The sequence below is a fragment of the Macaca mulatta genome, chromosome 17 (assembly GCF_049350105.2).
Source record: "Macaca mulatta isolate MMU2019108-1 chromosome 17, T2T-MMU8v2.0, whole genome shotgun sequence".
In the NCBI taxonomy this organism is placed as follows: domain Eukaryota; kingdom Metazoa; phylum Chordata; class Mammalia; order Primates; family Cercopithecidae; genus Macaca; species Macaca mulatta.
Window position 1 is genome coordinate 31,346,725 of NC_133422.1, and position 18,011 is coordinate 31,364,735.

The following is an 18,011-nucleotide window of genomic DNA, read 5'->3' on the forward strand; positions in this document are numbered from 1 at the left end:
AATTATATGGGCATGAGGCTCCCAAATGCTAAAATAGAACAAAGAAACAAATGGCCAAAGGAAAAATGGTGGGCCTTTCCTGTGTGCTTCCTGAGGCAATGGCCTTACCAGCAATCATATAGGCGCTAATTCAGATTCCTCTCCACACACACAAACCTGTCTCCTTCATGAGTACCACTCCCAAGAGGGTTCCAAGGAGGCTTGGAGTATAGAAGAGAAATACATTTGTGCAAAGAGAAAGTGGGAGAGGCCATTATTCTTCATCTTTTATCTCCCCCTCTTAGTAACTAATAAAACTAAACAGGCATTGCCAAGAGAAGCTTCTATCCTCCCTAGCAAAGTGGGATATCTACTTTAAAACACAGCACCAAATGGTGAAAGAGAAAACAGTGAAGCTATAAACACGTCACATGTTAAATGGTAAGGAACACTCACATTTAGGTTTTTATTTAACCATGAAGATTTATCTCAGAGGCATCCTACACGAGATTGTCCAAACAGACTATCTTTTCTCAAGAAAATCTCACTCTAAAAAACAATTCAGTTTAAGTTCAATTGCAAACTTGTTCTACTGAATCTACCAAGAATATTGATCCACTATTTTATGGTTTGAATTTCTCTACCAAAACACATGCTTTATATCAACATAGTCTACTACTTATGACACTATAAATTTAATTCTCTCCCGACCACACATACATAAAATTAAAAGGCAAATTAGAAGTTTTTACCTGATCTTCACTAAATAACACACCCCGTTGTCTATTGATCCTTTTCATGAGATCCCCTCCATCACAATATTCCATTACAATAAACAGCCTGCCGTTCTCTGTAAGAAAAGGAATCATTTGGTGCTGGAAGGATTTCAGATATTTATCAGTCATGTTCTGGCTGTGGAATCAAAATGGACTGGGTTCTAATTCCACTATACCATTTATATTTCTTAGCTCTGTGACTCTGGGCAAGTCACTTTAACTTCTCTGTGCCTCATTACCTCATCTGTAAAATGGAAATAATATTATAGAAATTTGTTCTTCAGATTGTTGGAAAGATTAAATGAGTTAATCCCTGTCAGATGCTTAGAATAATGCCTGTAGATAATAAGAGTTTAAGAAATGTTGGCTATTTTTATTAATACATTCCTTTGAGAGATTAGAAATCTGCTATAAAAATAGCAGCTGTAACTCTTTCCTAACACCCCAGGAAGAATTAATAGCCCCTTCTTGAATTTGGGCATAAAGCCATATTTATACGGCACTTATTCATCTACGTTGTTGAATACAATAGAAACTCTTATAACTGACCTCTGCCTAAACCACTCACTAGATTACAGGACACTCTCCATTACTATTGTCCCATCAAGGTTACCACTAGTTACTACTAGGTTCTCTAGTATGTCCAAGTACCTCTGCTCCTACCAATTGAACTGAATCTTACCAAGATCATTGTGTTTCTTCCCAGATATGTTTATTCCATTTACTCTTGTCTTTATAACAGACATTGATGAAATACGAATAGAAAATGAAAGATGTGATATTTTCCAAAAGCTATGCTGAATATTTTGGAGGACTCAGTAAAAGTGAGCAGTTTTTAAAAAAATAGCTATTGACCTAAATGTTGATGGGATGAATGAAATATAACTGGAAAACTTCTAAAAGGATTGTGTACAGACTATCCACAAATTCTTGCTCCACATTAAAGAAAAGAAACTAAAAGTTCTAAATAAGAAGCATACCTTACGTAAGAAAGAAAATTCAGAACGATATCAGTGGACTCATAATCTACCAACTATAGTTCTGAATTTTCTTGAACTGTAGTGAGTTATTCTTGTCTTTACATAAACTGATGAAATATGAATAGAAAATGAAAGATGTGATTATTTCTCCAAAAGCTATCCTGAATATTTTGGAGGACTCAGTAAAAGTGAGTTTAATAAATAAATAAATAAATAAATAACCATTGACCTAAACGTTGAATGAAATGAATGAAATACAACTAGAAAATTTCTAAAAGGATTGTGGACAGATTATCCACAAACACTGGCTCCATATTAAAGTAAAGAAACTATCCTTTGACAAATGCTTGTAATTTCCTTAAAATTTTTTTCTTTTTTTTTTTCTGGCCATTTCCACTCAAAGGATGATTATGTCTTCTTATGTTAAAATATGTTTGCATAACTGCTAGGATCTAAATATCTTTGTCTTCCCCAAATGTATATGTTGAAATTCTAGCCCCCACGGTGATGGTATTAGGAGGTATAGGGCTTTTGGAAGGTGACTAGGTCATGAGGGTGAAGCCCAAATGAATGGACTGCTGTCCAAGAGAGAACCCTCTCCGCTTCCACCATGTGAAGTCACAATGAAGCGAACCATCTATGAACCAGAAAGTGAACCCTCAGCAGACCGTGAATCTGCCTGCACCTTGATCTTGTACTTCTCAGCCTCCAGAACTGTGAGAAATAAATTTCTGCTGTTTATAAGCCACTCAGTTTATGGTATTTTGTTATAGCTGCTGGCATAGACTTATAGCTGCTAGAATAGACTAAAACAGGTGATTTTCCGCTTTAACCAGCTTTCTTAATTAGCCCACCAACTACCAGCTGGGATCTTGTTAGAAAAGAAGGATTTCTACTCACTTGGTTGTCTACACTTCATTCTTTTGTATCTAAAACAGTAGTTAGCACATCAAAGGGGCTTAAATGTTTGTTGAGTGGATTCATTAAAAACAAACAAACAAACAACAATAACAAAAACAAACAAACAAAAAAAACCCCGAAGGAACACAAAACATACAAAAACATACATGCCAAAATCAGGCTTATAAGCAATTGTTAACATTTTCCCCTGTAGTCCCTACTAAATGCCAAACTCTCTTGCCAAATCTTTTGCTCTTCTACTCTTTAAAGTACCCTAACCAACTTACTGTGGATATCAGTAACCTGGCAGTGTCTACCCTTGGTTGCTTCTAATTCACAAACCATGCATCTTCTTTCACATATTTCAATTTTTCCACCTCTCTTCTTTAAGAGACAGATCCATTCATTTATTAACAAACTTCTATTGAGGACATGCAAAAGCAAGGAATGCTGTGTAGGAATAAAAAACAAATAAGCCATCCATTCTACTGTTAAAGAGGCAAAGTCTAGTTGGGGGGTCCCTCAGCATTGGGTGAGAAGTGCTGTGAAGAAGACTGTAGGCTGGAGGGTGAGGAGAAAGTGCCTGCAAGTCAAACTGGAGATCCAGGAAGGGTTCTGAGAAGATGCTTCCTGATATGCCCTAATATCTAGAGATCAGTTATTTTCAGGAATGTGTTACTTTTAGGAGAATTGATGTTTCTTATCATTGAAGCTCAGTCATTAAAAGGTCTGCCACAGCAATGAAGGGATGGCAATTTCAAAACCATGGAAGAATCAGAATAATGAAACAGAGGAGAAAAGATTTCATCTCACTTCCTTTTCACCAACCTCCAACTCACTCAACCTTTCACTGGCTTTTGGTGAAAGAAACTGACTGACTCAAAATTCATCATGACAGAGGTATCTTAAAGAAACTACTGGCCGGGTGCAGTGGCTTATGCCTGTAACCCCAGCACTTTGGGAGGCCGAGGTGGGTGGATCACCTGAGGTCAGGAATTTGAGACCAGCCTGGCCAACATAGTGAAACCCCATCTCTACTAAAAATACAAAAATTAGCCAGGTGTGGTGGCGGGCACCTGTAATCCCAGCTACTCAGGAGACTGAGGCAGGAGAATTGCTTGAACCCAGGAGGTGGAAGTGCAGTGAGCCAAGATTGCGCCATTGCACTCCAGCCTGGGTGACAGAGTGAGACTCCGTCTCAAAAAAAAAAAAAAAGAAAAAAAAGAAACTACTTAACGTCAATTAGCATTATCTCTGACTGTAAAATAAGGATTTTCCCCATTAGCCACTGTTAATTTTATATTTATTGGAAATGTGTGGAAAAATCATTTATGCTCTCAAATTTTCCATCTGCTGTAAAGCTCATGGATCACCGACACTTCAAAACAATTGGGGGGCACTAAATAACCTTTTTATTTGTCAAGTTCCAACATTTATTAAACAATTATTCTAATTCATTCTAAAATGCACTTTTAAAAAATCAAGGGCTTGGCACAGTGGCTCTCGCCTGTAATCCCAGCATTTTGGGAGGCCAAGGCTGACGCAGGTGGATTGCTTGAACTCAGGTGTTTGAGACCAGCCTGGGCAACATGGCAAAACTCTGGCTCTATAAAGAAAAAAAAATACAAAAATTAGCCAGGTGTGGGGGTGCATGCCTGTAATCCCAGTACGCAGGAGACTGAGGTGGGAAGGCCACTTAAGCCCAGAAGGTCAAGGCTGCAGTGAGCTGTAATGGTACCACTGCACTCCAGCCTGGGCAACAGAATGAGACTCTGTCTCAAAAATAAAATAAAATCAAGTTTGTTTCTTACAGACCTTGGCGTCTTCCAATCACTTGCTGTAGACCTGGCAGGCTTAACGTTTTCACTGCCTAAATAATTTTTAGAATACCTTAACCAACTTTGTTTGCTCATATTTTCTTTTTTATGTGTGCATAAGAGTAATATAAAATAAAACTCTGTGTTTAAATAAATGTAAAAGATCTCTTTCTGGCCAGGCACAGTGCTCACAGCACTTTTGGAAGCCATGGCAGAAGGATCACTGGAGCCCAGGAGTTCAAGGCTGCAGTGAGCCATGATCCAATTACCCCAATTGCAAGTAAATGAAATCTGTAACAACCTAAATAAGCTTGGAAGAAGACCATGAGCCACAGATAACGGTCCCAACTGATACCTTGATTTCAACTAGCTGAGACTGTGGGCAGAGAATCCAGCTAAGCCAACCTCAGGCTTCTAACCTACAGAAATCAAGAGATAATAAATATGTGTTGTTGTTAAGCCACTAAATTTGTGTTCATTTGCTATGTAGTAATAGAAAACAAATACAACAGCATGGGAATTTTTGCCTATTTTGTCTGCTGATATATCTCCAAGACTTAGAACATGACTGGCATATAACAGACACTTAATGAATGTTTATTGATGGAATTCACATGGAATTAATTTAGTCTTAGGAAAATATCACTACATTCTCATTATTTCTCTTATGTTGCTTCAAATCAATAAAAACATCCTATTTTCTTTTTTTTGAGACAGAGTTTCATTCTTGTTGCCCAGGCTGGAGTGCAGTGGCACAATCTCAGCTCACTGCAACCTTCGCCTCCCAGGTTCAAACGATTCTCCTACCTCAGCCTCCCAAGCAGCTGGGATGACAGGCACGCACCAGCACACCTAGCTAATTTTTTTTTGTATTTTCAGTAGAGACGGGGTTTCACCATGGCCAGGGTAGTCTTGAACTCCTGACCTCAGGTGATCTGCCTGCCTGGGCCTCCCAGGGTGCTGGGTTTACAGGCGTGAGCAACCGCGCCCGGCCGAAAACATCCTATTTTCTATAGACAAACACTAGAGCCATGGTTCTTATGATCAGAGATAAGCCATTTGAAGGAAAGCAAGCCTTTACCTACACTCTCTAAAAGACAGAGGCTACAAGGCCCTCTGAGGCTTTTAGATAAGCTCAGTAGTTCAAGTCCCAGCAATCTGCCAAGAAAACTCAAAGGCATCACAATAGCTGTAGCTTTCCTGAACACGGGGGTGCTCTACTTAAAAAGAGTCAGAAGAAAATGTAAACTTACAGTATCAACAAACACAGCAGAGGTTATTTACACTGTAAAAATGACCCTAGTTTTGCAAAAGCTTCCAGCGGTAAACTGTCCTCAAAAATCACTCTCACATGGTATAAGGAAATACTCCAGTCTCTAAAAGTGGTCCAGTCCATTTGCTCATTCAGTAAATAGGTATTGAGCAGCCAGTGTGTGCTAGATGCCAAGGATCAAGTGGTGAGCAAAACAGATGGAGCCCCAAAATTCATTAAGTTTACTACGTAAAGGACGACAAATATGAAACAAATTCATAATCATATAAATAGACATATGTAAGTACAACAGCTGTGGAAGAGAACCAAAGGGAGCTGTAATTTGAATTGTGAGTTCAGAAAAGGCCTGAGGATGAGCAGGAGTTAGCCAGAGAGTCACAGTAATAACCTCAGATAAAATAAAGAAGACAAAGATCATCTTACAGCATTACCAGTAGCCAATGGACAGGAATGCAAGGCACTTTATTCAGTGGCTCCCCTTGAAAGTTATTCCATGCAACCCAATTCCAGACTATGTGTACTGTTCTGCTCCCAGGAAGACCTCAGAAGAGTCCCAAGAGCTCTTTTAAATACCCAGAAGCCAAAGAAGGGCCATACACACAGAAGTACTTTGAATGTAGTGGTTTTAATCAGGAAGGAACACAGTGCCCTGCACAGTGCACATGCTCGAGACACAGTGGCTGTATTTATTTATTGACTGACTTTAACCCAACTGATGATGCTTGAAGATACCGAGGTTAACACTTCTGCTCCATGAACTACTTATCACTCTTAAAACAGCCCAGTGCTGGGGGCTGGGCTGGGGAATGACCCGTCATAAAACTGTCAGCACATACAGCTCTGTCACAACTTAAGACACACCTGACATACTGTAGATTTGTTTATTGTCTATCTCTTCCCACTAGAATATAAATTTCATGAAAACACGGATTTTCATCTGCTTTGTTCACTCTTATATTCCTGACACCTAGAACAATGTCTGGCATCTAGTAAGCACTCAATAAGTATCAGTTCAGTGAATGAATGCTGTCTGACAGATGCCCCTTCATTTACTATTTAGTTTTTACCTTTGGACTACAGTGACGGGCGGAGGCAGAATTGTATTCAGGTGTACAGAGGAAGGGAATTCCTTCCCTAAAGTTCTTCCCCTCTACGTGGCAGTGTGCTAGGCTATGGTGTGTGGTTGTTTGCTGGCTCTCTGTAAGAGGATTACACCAGCCCCATCTGTTGCCTAAGGATATGCGGGATCCCATGTAAGCAGAGTACGGCCCCAACACACACACACAAACACACACATCCCAGCAGGACTTTGAGAGCGATAGTGTGGTGGGCTCTGTGTTTTCCTCTCTTGTTTTGCTTATGAGAACAGCTGGCTCCTTATCTGAGCTGCTCCTTCAGCCTGGGCCCCAGACTCAAGACCCCAGCCTACCACAGCTAGCATGTAATGTAAGTGAGAAATAGATGTGTATTATTGTAAGTCACTTAAATTTGGGGGTTGTTACTAGAGCAAAGAAACTAATAAGCCACTCATTAATTTTTTGGGAGAGTGAGAATTAAGGAGAGGCAGAAAATAAGCCAGTCATTAATTTTTTGGGAGAGTGAGAATTAAGGAGAAGCAGAAAAACAAGAAAACATAAGAAAGCTGTCTACAAAAACTTACTAGAGAGGAAACAACGAAGAGGTCTCAAGCTGCAATTTAAGTAAATGGGGAAATGACCCATCTACAAAAATTAATTTATACACAGTCCTTAGGAACAAATCTTTTTACCTATGTCAACATGCCTATACTTTATAAAAATAGTTAAAGAATATTAGGAAATCAAACCTTGAAATGAATTGAAGAAGGCTACAATGTTGGGATGTTTCATCTTTGCCAGAAGAATGACTTCTTTCTTTGAAGCTTCTTTTTCTTGTATGGGCATCTAAATTACATGAAGAGACACAGAAGTCTATAAAGGTAACTTGGTTTCAAGAACATGCTTTCTGCTCGTTTCCATCTCAAATTCTCTAGGATTTCAGTGGCTTTTAATGTCACTTTGAAACCGATCTTTCAATGGCAGGAAACATTTCTAGAATTAGCAGAGTACCCTACATCACATCAATGGTTTGTCGACAATCATCATCAAGAAAATAAATATTTCTGGTGAAGTTTTGCTACATTAAAAGCTGGACTGGTGGTACGGTGTTCATTATCTAGCCATATGGAACCATATTTTAATATCTATCTTTCAGTAGCAAAGGAATTCTTTATAAAAATGCAGCATTCCAGGAGCAATCACTGCTGAGAAGAAACAAATGCAATTTAAAAAAAGAAAATGTGTCATATCCTACAGAAATCAGGCCAATAAAATTTTGTATTAAGATGACTACATTTTTCATTTTCAAATAAAAATTGTCTTGCATGACTTCATTTTGGAAGTATTTGGGTGTACTTCTTGTTCTACTTATCATCTACAGACAATACTTTCCAAGGGGTTTGGTGCCAGTATCAGTGGCCACACCTCGTTTCTACATTTCTTCCTCACTCTTGATACTTTGCTGACTTGTCATTTTTACCCTGACTTCCAGCCCCTGACTGCCCCGCCTTTCTGATGTCCATGGGGCCTCCACCCATTAGAAGTCTTCAACATTGGCCAAATTTTTCATTCTCATTTAAGACTTAAGAATGTTTAAAAAATTAATATTCTCAATTCTAGTTTCCCTACATCTCAGCTGAAGGATCCTTCAGTAAGGATCTTTCTAAGCTTCAGTGTTTCCTGCCCCAATTTAAATTGTATAGTCAGTACATAGGCGTTTCAAAACAAAAACAGCTGAATTACTCCTATCAGCTGGATAGATTTAGCAACTTAAAAAAGTCCTAACTACTATTTATTCAAAAGAATATTATAGGCCGGGCGCGGTGGCTCAAGCCTGTAATCCTAGCACTTTGGGAGGCCGAGACGGGCGGATCACGAGGTCAGGAGATCGAGACCATCCTGGCTAACACGGTGAAACCCCGTCTCTACTAAAAATACAAGAAAATTAGCCGGGCGAGGTGGCGGGCGCCTGTAGTCCCAGCTACTCGGGAGGCTGAGGCAGGAGAATGGCGTGAACCCGGGGGGGCGGAGCTTGCAGTGAGCCGAGATCGCGCCACTGCACTTCAGCCTGGGGCACAGAGCAAGACTCCGTCTCAAAAAAAAAAAAAAAAAAAAAAAAAAAAGAATATTATAAACAAAATTAAAAGGCAAACAAAAGGTTAGGTTACAATATTTGTACAATATATGACAAATATATTTATAATAATACAAAAATTGATGGCAAATAATTTTTAAAAAGGCAAACACCCCAACAGAAAAATAGCAAAGTACAAGAATAGTCAACTCAAAAAAAAAAAACAAGAGAAATAAAAATGGCTGATAGAAAAAATATTCAATCTCATGCAGTAATCAAAGGAATAAAAACTAAAGCAAAATTTGGCTGGATGTGTGGTAGCTCACGCCTGTAATCCCAGCACTTTGGGAAGCCAAGGCAGGCAGATCATTTGAGGCCAGGAGTTCAAGACCAGCCTGGCCAACACAGCAAAACCCTGTCTCTACTAAAAATACAAAAAAGCAGTCAGGCGTGGTGGCACACACCTGTGGTCCCAGTTACTTGGGAGGCTGAGGCAGGAGAATGTCTTGAACCTGGGAGGTGGAGGCTGCAGTAAGCCAAAATCATGCCACTGTACTCCAGCCTGGGTGACAAAGTAAGACTCCATCTCAAAAAAAAAAAAAAAAAAAGGAATAAAAACTAAAATGTAATATAGCATGTCATGTACGAAATTGGCAAAGATGAAAAGAATGTCAATAACCACTATTGACCAGAAAGCAGCAAAATGGACACTCATTTATTTCTGGTAAAAGAACACAAATTCATAAAATCCTTCTGGGAAGGCAGTTTTACAATATAATATGAATCTTTAAAATGTTCATTTTTGGGGGGTGTCTGTATCCTGATGAAGAAATGTTCCTTTTTATTAATTTTCTTAAGACAAAGTATTGCTCTATCACCCAAGCTGTAATGCAGTGGCATTGCACCGATCTTGGCTCACTGCAGCCTCTGCCCACTGAGCCCAGGTGATCCTCCCACCTCAGCCTCCTGAGTAGCTGGGACCACAGGCAAGCACCACCATGCCCGGCTAATTTTTTGTATTTTTAGTAGAGATGGGGGGGGTCTCACCATGTTACCCAGGCTGGTCTCGAACTCCTGTCCTCAAGTGATCCAGCTGCCTCAGCCTCCCAAAGTGCTGGGATTACAGGCATGAGGGAAATGTTCCTATTTTTGACTTACTAATTCTTCTAGAAATTTATCCAAAGAAGATAAGAAAAGTGTACAGAAGAGTTCTCATACAAAAGACTTTGTTACAGTGTTTTATTGCTAGTTTTTTGTTGTTGTTGTTACTCTAATAATGCATGCTTGTTTTAAGTCAAATAGAAGTGAATAAGGTAAAAGTGAAACTTCCCTCTTTCTTTCTCATCTAGCCCACAGATGAAAGCCTACAGGTGGTAACTTTACTCTTAATGGCAAAAACGCAATTACTTTTGCGCCAACCTAATACTATGTTCCCTAGGGATAACTGTTGTTAATAGAGCTTTTAAATTCATGCACATATAGGTAAGCATATATACATAGTTTTGCTTAATAAAAATGAATTATACTTTACATATTAAATATTATTGAATCGTAGCCAAAAAACCAACCAAACAATTTAATTATCTGAAAACAGAAAAAGAGTTAAATAAATTACAGGGGCTGTTTTGCTAGGTTTTTCTTTTTCTTTTTTTTTTTTTTTAAAGACAGAGTTCTGCTATGTTGTCTAAGCTGGATTTTAACTCCTGGGGTCAAGGGATCCTCCCAACTCATTCTCCAGAATAGCTGGGACTACAGGCACCATGCCCAGCTAAATTATGTTATTTTTAACCTGCTACCACTTTAATGCTATGCAGTCATTAAAAATAAAGGGAGGCAACGTATTATCATGGAAAGAGCAGAGAAAGACTTCGATGGATCTGCTGAGTACTGTGCATCCTGAAGCTAACTGCTTAACCTCTTTAGCCTCAGCTCTTTCACTTGTACAGTGAGAATAATGGGAGCTACCTTTCAGAGTGGTTGTGAAGATTAAATTGAGTTGATATATATAATAAAACACTTACAATGGTGTGACATACAATGGACACCCTGTAGGTAGTCCCTTTATCATTAGTGTGAACATTTAATATCATTATATGATAACGTTATATAAAAATATTGAATGAGACGACGAAATATTCAAAATATATTACTAATAAAAAAACTGTTATAAAAGAGTATATCCGGGCCGGGCACGGTGGCTCACACCTGTAATCCCAGCACTTTGGGAGGCTGAGGCGGGCAGATCACGAGGTCAGGAGTTCCAGACCAGCCTGGCCAACATAGTGAAACCCTGTCTCTACTAAAAATACAAAAATTAGCTAGACACAGTGCCATGTGCCTGTAGTCCCAGCTACTCAGGAGGCTGAGGCAGGAGAATCGTTTGAACCTGGGAGGCAGAAGCTGCAGTGAGCCAAGACTACGCCACTGCACTCCAGTCTGGGCAACAGAGCGAGACTCCATCTCAAAAAAAAAAGAGTATATCCACCATGACACCAATCATTCTAATAACTTACATATTTATATATTAAAAATAGTCTAGAGAGAAATTCAGCAAAATGTTCATAGTGATTAAGAAAGAGGTTATATGCTATTTTTATTTTCCTCTAAATGGTCTTATTTTCCCCTTTGGTTCCTTTCAAAATTTCTACAATGAACATTTTTATTTTCATAATTGAGGAAAGATAAAACACTTCTATTTGAGCACAGAAGGAAAAGAACATGCTTTATAATGGTAGGATGATAACAGAAAATATTAGCTTTTTGGTACCTGTAAGAAAATAAGCAATTTACTTCTGGGGTCTAGTGTAGGGAGTAGGGAGGCATTAGAGAGAAGAAATAGAAATTTCTCTAGATAAGAAGTAATGAAAAACTACATGAGAGTAGATAGGAAGAAAGAAGTAATAAATGTTAGTATTGTGACAGATGTTACAGGTAAATTCGACAACATAAAGAGATATCGGAAAACAAGAATAATGAGGTCTAATATAAGATTCTACTTATTTATGGCATGGTGACAAGGGTAGTTCATGAGTAAAGTGATGAAAAAATTGGTGCTCTATTACAAAACTATAGTCAATTTTTGATTATACTAAAGAATGGGAGAGATGCTCTGAAATGAAGTAATGTACATTTTTATAGAGATTCACCTCTCAAGTATTTTCTCCTTACATAGAATTAAAATGGTTTTATAATTCCTAAGTATATACCAGCTTTGCAATAGAGCAAGAGGGCCGGAAAGCATCTGTCCAGTGAATCATCTATCCAATAAGAAGTTGATGAATATCTCCTGGCACCAAGCATTATTATTAGGTGCTGTGTGGAATGCCAGCACGAAATTCACATGGACTCAGTCCTCACAGAACATGTTACAGCTAAATAAGGAGGAGAAGGCACAAAATAAACAGCCAAAGCATGTCCAGAAAGAAAGCAGTCAGTACTATAACAGAGGTTCCAATAAAAGTTACGCAAGTTTACAGAGAAAGAGAAATTCTTTAAAGTGGGAGGATTCTGGAGGTATGGTGGAACTCAGCCTTGAACAAGTGGGATCCTGATGCTGGGAGATCAGCAGGCAAGGACCTTGGGAGAAGCAAGCCTGTAACCAAATGCAGAGGCTGGAGTGGGAAAAAAAAAAAGTAGGGTATGTGATAGGAGCCGTAATTTTGGAGCAAATCAGAGAGGGTCTCAAAACTTCTCTGAAGAGTGAAACAGTATAAAAACACAAGGCAGACCAGGCACAGTGGCTCACACCTGTAATTCCAGCACTTTGGGAGGCCAAAGCGGGAGGATCACTTGAGGCCAGCCTGGGCAACATAACAAGATCCTGTCTCTAAAAAAAATTCAAAATTACCTGGGTGTGGTGGCGCATGCTTGCAGTCCTAGCTACTCAGGAGGCTGAGGCAGGAGGATGGCTTGTTCGAGGTTACAGTGAGCTATGATGATGCCACTGCACTCCTGCCTGGGCAACAGAATGAAACCCTGTCTCAAAAAAAAAAAAAAGAAGAAAGAAAGAAAGAAAAAATGCACAAGGCAGGCCAGGCGCAGTGGCTCACGCCTGTAATCCCAGCACTTTGGGAGGCTGAGATGGGCGGATCACGAGGTCAGGAAATTGAGACCATCCTGGCTAACACAATGAAACCCCATCTCTACTGAAAATACAGAAAATTAGCCAGACGTGATGGGAGGTGCCTGTAGTCCCAGCTACTCAGGAGGCTGAGGCAGGAGAATGGTGTGAACCTGGGAGGCAGATCTTACAGTGAGCCAAGATTGCGCCACTGCACTCCAGCCTGGGCGACAGAGCGAGACTCCGTCTCAAAAGAAAAAAAAAAAAATGCACCAGGCAAACCCCACTTTCTACCTCAATAATAACAATCTGTGTCTCTTTTTCTTTGTACATATATGAACATATTTGTAGGTATACATATATATGGAGAATATATATATTTTTACAAAGATTATATCATTCTACACTTACTATTTTCTCAAACATTGCGAACATTGAAATTTTCCCCATGTCAATGCTTTACCTACAACATGATTTCTAATAGCCACCTAGTTTTTTATAAATTACTTAACAAATTACCTACAGTTGGACATTTGTTTTCTAACTTTATCTGTGGGGTTTTTCTTTGAATAAACTCCTAATTTCTTAGTTTTCTAATGAGTTTCAAATTTTTGTATGATGACTTCATACATGGATTTTAACTTTTTATTGACTTAATAAAAGGTTAACACCATTAAGTCAATACTTGCAAATATTTTTGGCACCTTTTCAGTTTTCTTTGAATTTATTTATAGTGTTTGTTTTGACATACAAACGTTTTCTATTTTTATGTAGTCAAACCTAGGCAACTCTTTCTTTACAGCCTCTGTCCCAGTGAAGGTTTAGGGGCATGGCTGGAGCACTATCAAAATTGGGCTGGAGCCACTTGAAGGATCCAAGTGATCCAGGCCCTCGACAAAAGGACTGAAGCAAATTCAAGGAAGGGGAAGAGTCAACAGTATTCACCAAATAATTGAATGTGGAGAAGGAATAAGCTCACAAATGATCCCAAGGTTTTGAGGCTGGCAGCCATAAGGACATTGATGACATTAATACAGCGCAGCACATAGGAGGTGAAGTGGGTCTGCTTACAACAAGGAAGAATTGCTATTAATACTTGTTTTTGGGTACAATTGTGATACCTAGCCTCCAAGGTGGTCTCAATGATCATCATCCTAAATTCTTGATGCACAGGATCTCCAAGATAATAAATGTTTATTCTTTAAGCCACTAAGTTTGGGATAATATGTTACACAGCAATAGATTAATAACACAGATATTGGCCAGGCGAGGTGGCTCACGCCTGTAATCCCAGCACTTTGGGAGGCTGAGACAGGTGGATCATGAGGTCGGGAGATGGAGACCATCCTGGCTAACATGGTGAAATCCTGTCTCTACTAAAAATACAAAAAATTAGCCAGGCGTGGTGGCGAGCACCTATAGTCCCAGCTACTTGGGAGGCTGAGGCAGGAGAATGGCGTGAACCTGGGAGGTGGAGCTTGCAGTGAGCCGAGATCGCACCACTGCACTCCAGCCTGGGCGACACAGCGAGACTCCATCTCAAAATAATAATAATAATAATAATAATAATAACACAGATATTACCTGAAGTTATCTAGCTGGCAGAAGAAATGCAGAACTAGGGTACTGAATGATGTCAGGGGTAGAGACAGAGATTTAAGAGTGATCTACTTAGTGGTAAACACTGAAGTGGGGCAGTTTAGGTGACAATGGACAGAAAGAGAAGGTCAGAAAAGGACACATGGTTGAGGACATATAGAGGGTGAAGAGAGAGATAAGCCTGAGGGAGAGCAGTCAGATAAACAAAAGAGAGTGAGCAGAATAATGTCACGGAAGGAAGCTAGACTAGAATAGAGGACATTATTATGAATATGCCATGGATTCACAAAAGAGACCTATATTGGGAAATAAATCATTATCCCTGGAAGCCAGTTATCTACTCTTGAGCTTTCAGTTTGGGTAGGTTTTCTTGCAATTTTTTTGTGGTAAAATAAAATTTATATCATTTTAACCAAATTTTTAAGTGTACAATTCAATGGCATTAAGTATATTCACATGGTGTAACTTGGGTAGTCCATTTTGCACACGCTTTGTATGGAACTTTTTATGCTACTCTCATTTATAAATTCTCTAGAAGCTGACCAACAAGACTTGCCTTAAAATTAATTCTAGCAAACAATGGACATTATTGTCCCAATATATTTTGAAATGAATGTATCACTAAAGAGGGTGACATAAACACTGACTAAGGTGGATTTAGCAAAAATGATTAATTTTTAATTAACTATATTTATTTTCCAAACTCATTAGACCAACAATTACACATGGTTTTCCTCTATTCATTCAGTGCACTCAATAAATTTGTTTAGCATCTATTATGTGTCAGGAACTGTTCTGCATACTGAGGAAGACAAGCAATAAACAAATGAATAATTAAGAGAGCAAAGTAATTACAGAGCATTATGCTAGTAAGAAAATAAGCCAGGCCAGGAGCAGAGGCTCATGCCTGTAATGCCAGCACTTTGGGAGGCTGAGGCAGGCAGATCACTTGAGTTCAGGAATTCAAGACCAGCCTGGGCAACATGGTGAAACTCCATCTCTACTAAAAATACAAAAAATTAGCCAAGCGTGGTGGCATGCACCTGTAGTCCAGCTACTCGGGAGGCTGAAGTGGGAGAATTGCTTGAACCCTGGAGGTGGAGGCTACAGTGAGCTGAGATCATGCCACTGTACTCTAGCCTAAGTGACAGAGCGAGATTCCCCCTAACAAAAAAAAAAAAAAAAAAAAAAGAAAAGAAAGAAAAACAAAAAAGAAACCAGAAAACCAGGGTGGTGTGATAAGGTGATAAGGTGTGATTGTGGCTGGGGAGCTACATTAGCTAGGATGTTTGCAGAAAACCCCTTGTTGAGGACCTGAATAAGGAGAGAGGAAGTGCACCACAGAGAAAAGTCAGGGCAACACAGGAGGCTGGCATCTCATAGGGCCTTTCAGGGCACCCTAAGGAGGGCCATAGGAGCCACAGAGAGGTGATCTTATTTCTTTTCTATTTTCATTAAAAAAAATTTTTTTTTTGTAGGCAACTATGTTGCCCAGGCTATCTTGAACTCCTGGCTTCACACAATCCTTCCACTTTGGCCGTCAAAAGTGCTGCGATTATAGGGGTGAGCCACTGTGTCCAGCCTCTTTTTAAAAACAAGATCATTGGTTGTGTTTGAACAACGGACTTAGAAGGTTGAATTAACAAAAATCAATTATGGCTTAAAATTCGTAATTATAAAAAATAAAAATTTCCTTTTTATATTGGATTAAAAGCCAGCTGAATATCCCACTGAAAATTAACAGATATTTGAACTTCTTAACTTTACCTTTTCAAAATTGATCTCTTTTATGACACAGTGCTTGCTATCTGATTTCCCTTTAGCTAAGTATGCTTTCCCGAAGGCACCTTTCCCGATGGCCTTAATCACATCGTACTTATCCATGGTCTCCAATGGGGTGAGGTTCCTGGAATTAGAGTAATGTAAATTTATCACACATGTCTCATAAAGACTAAAAAAGTCAGAAAATTGATGACTAAAGTGTAAAAGAACTCACTTTGATAAAACTTTCCTCCCAGCGTTGCCAAGACAGAGACAAGTAACTTTCCTTGTGGCCACAGATAACAACTGAAATGAAACAGAGTTTCTTGGTCAGACATGGGTCATAGCTCAGCTTTGATACACTTTTGCCCTGCGTTCCTGGGTAAGTCACTTAACTTGGCAAAACCGCACTTTCCTAATTTCTAAAACGGAATAACAATATCTGTTTTGCAAGTTTGTTCTGAGAATGAAAGATACTACATATCCGGTGCTTGGCAGCTTTATAAAGCAGGAATGTCCTTAGGCTTGTGTACTTTTCACAGTCCAGCCTTTCTTAATGGGGACGTACTGCCCCCTAGGGGGAATTTTGGAAATATATGGGGGTGGGGAAGCTGTTTCCCCGAGATTCAGAGGCAAGAGATGGACAGGTGGTTGGGGCCTGAGATGCTAGGATTCTGCGATCCGACAGACAGTCCCGCACAATAAAGGATTACCCTGCGGCCCTACAATCTTGTAGAGTCTTCCTATACACTCATGTGTGCGGAAAAATCCATTTGTAATTATCTGTGGCTACAACCAAACTATTTTACATCGAAATGCTAAGCATTTTTGCAGTTTTAATGAACACTGATTTTTTTTTTTTTTCAAGGAATGCAACTACATGTAAATCAAGGCTTGATTGCACTTTGTTTGGTTTGGAGGTTTACCAAGAATTGTTCACCATTTGGGAAAATCACGCCCTTCACTGGCCACGCTGCCCCTGGTCCCGGAGACCTAACAATCTGCATTTGCTGCCATCACGTTCAGGCGACTGCCCAGGCGCGGCTACTGGCTGCTTCTCTACTTTTGCCAAGGGTAGTAGTGTCGAGCATTTTCAGATTGAAATATGTACTTTCTTACTTATTGCTTTCCTTCTGTTTCCTCTTTATGCTACAGTTAGGGCATAATACAGTTTTGTTGCTGTTGTTGCTGTTGTTGTTAATGGGGTGAGCGGGGGGTTGTTTTCGAATAATTTCATGTCACGGTAGGAAGTGGGTACAATTAGGTTGCAGGGGGCTGGGAACCAGCTCCGCAGCCAGGAGAGGCTGCAGACACCGGAGGACGGGGTTCTGAGAGAAACGCATACAGACTAGGGGCCAGGGGTGACCAGCTGGGAACTGAGGGCCCGCGACCCTCCCGCCCAAGTGGCACCAGAGGGTGGAAGCCCCCAAGTTAGGAAAATTCCTTCTCCCCTAGGGCCGCCCCTGGAGGCGGCCGCGGGTGGGTGGCAAGACGCTTACCGGGACCCGCGCTCAGCGTGAGGAGCGTTGCCATAGAGACCGACGCGCCCGGGACGCTAGGCCTTTTCTGGGCCGCCCCCGCCGCCCCAGGCAGAGACTCTATCCCTTTCCCCCACCCTGCCCAGTTCCTGAAGCCCTGTGGCGGCTCCAGGCAAGGACTAAGGGCGGCCCCTGCAGCATACCTGCTCCGCCGGCTCCGCGGGGCCAACTAAGCGTC

General features: G+C 40.1%; 1 protein-coding gene across 1 annotated transcript in view; it reads right to left on the reverse strand.

Annotated features, from left to right (window-relative positions):
• The window catches only part of NEK5 (NIMA related kinase 5), a 90,208-nt gene extending 73,610 nt beyond the window's left edge, over positions 1–16,598 (reverse strand). Inside the window, exons 1-4 of the mRNA XM_015121121.3 lie at positions 16,531–16,598; positions 16,302–16,440; positions 7,551–7,647; positions 732–829 (exon numbers count right to left, since the gene is read on the reverse strand). Coding sequence (XP_014976607.3) covers positions 732–829; positions 7,551–7,647; positions 16,302–16,418 — 312 coding nt within the window. The 5' untranslated portion in view covers positions 16,419–16,440; positions 16,531–16,598. The remainder of the gene's footprint in view (positions 1–731; positions 830–7,550; positions 7,648–16,301; positions 16,441–16,530) is intronic.
• Positions 16,599–18,011: the final 1,413 nt, after the last annotated feature.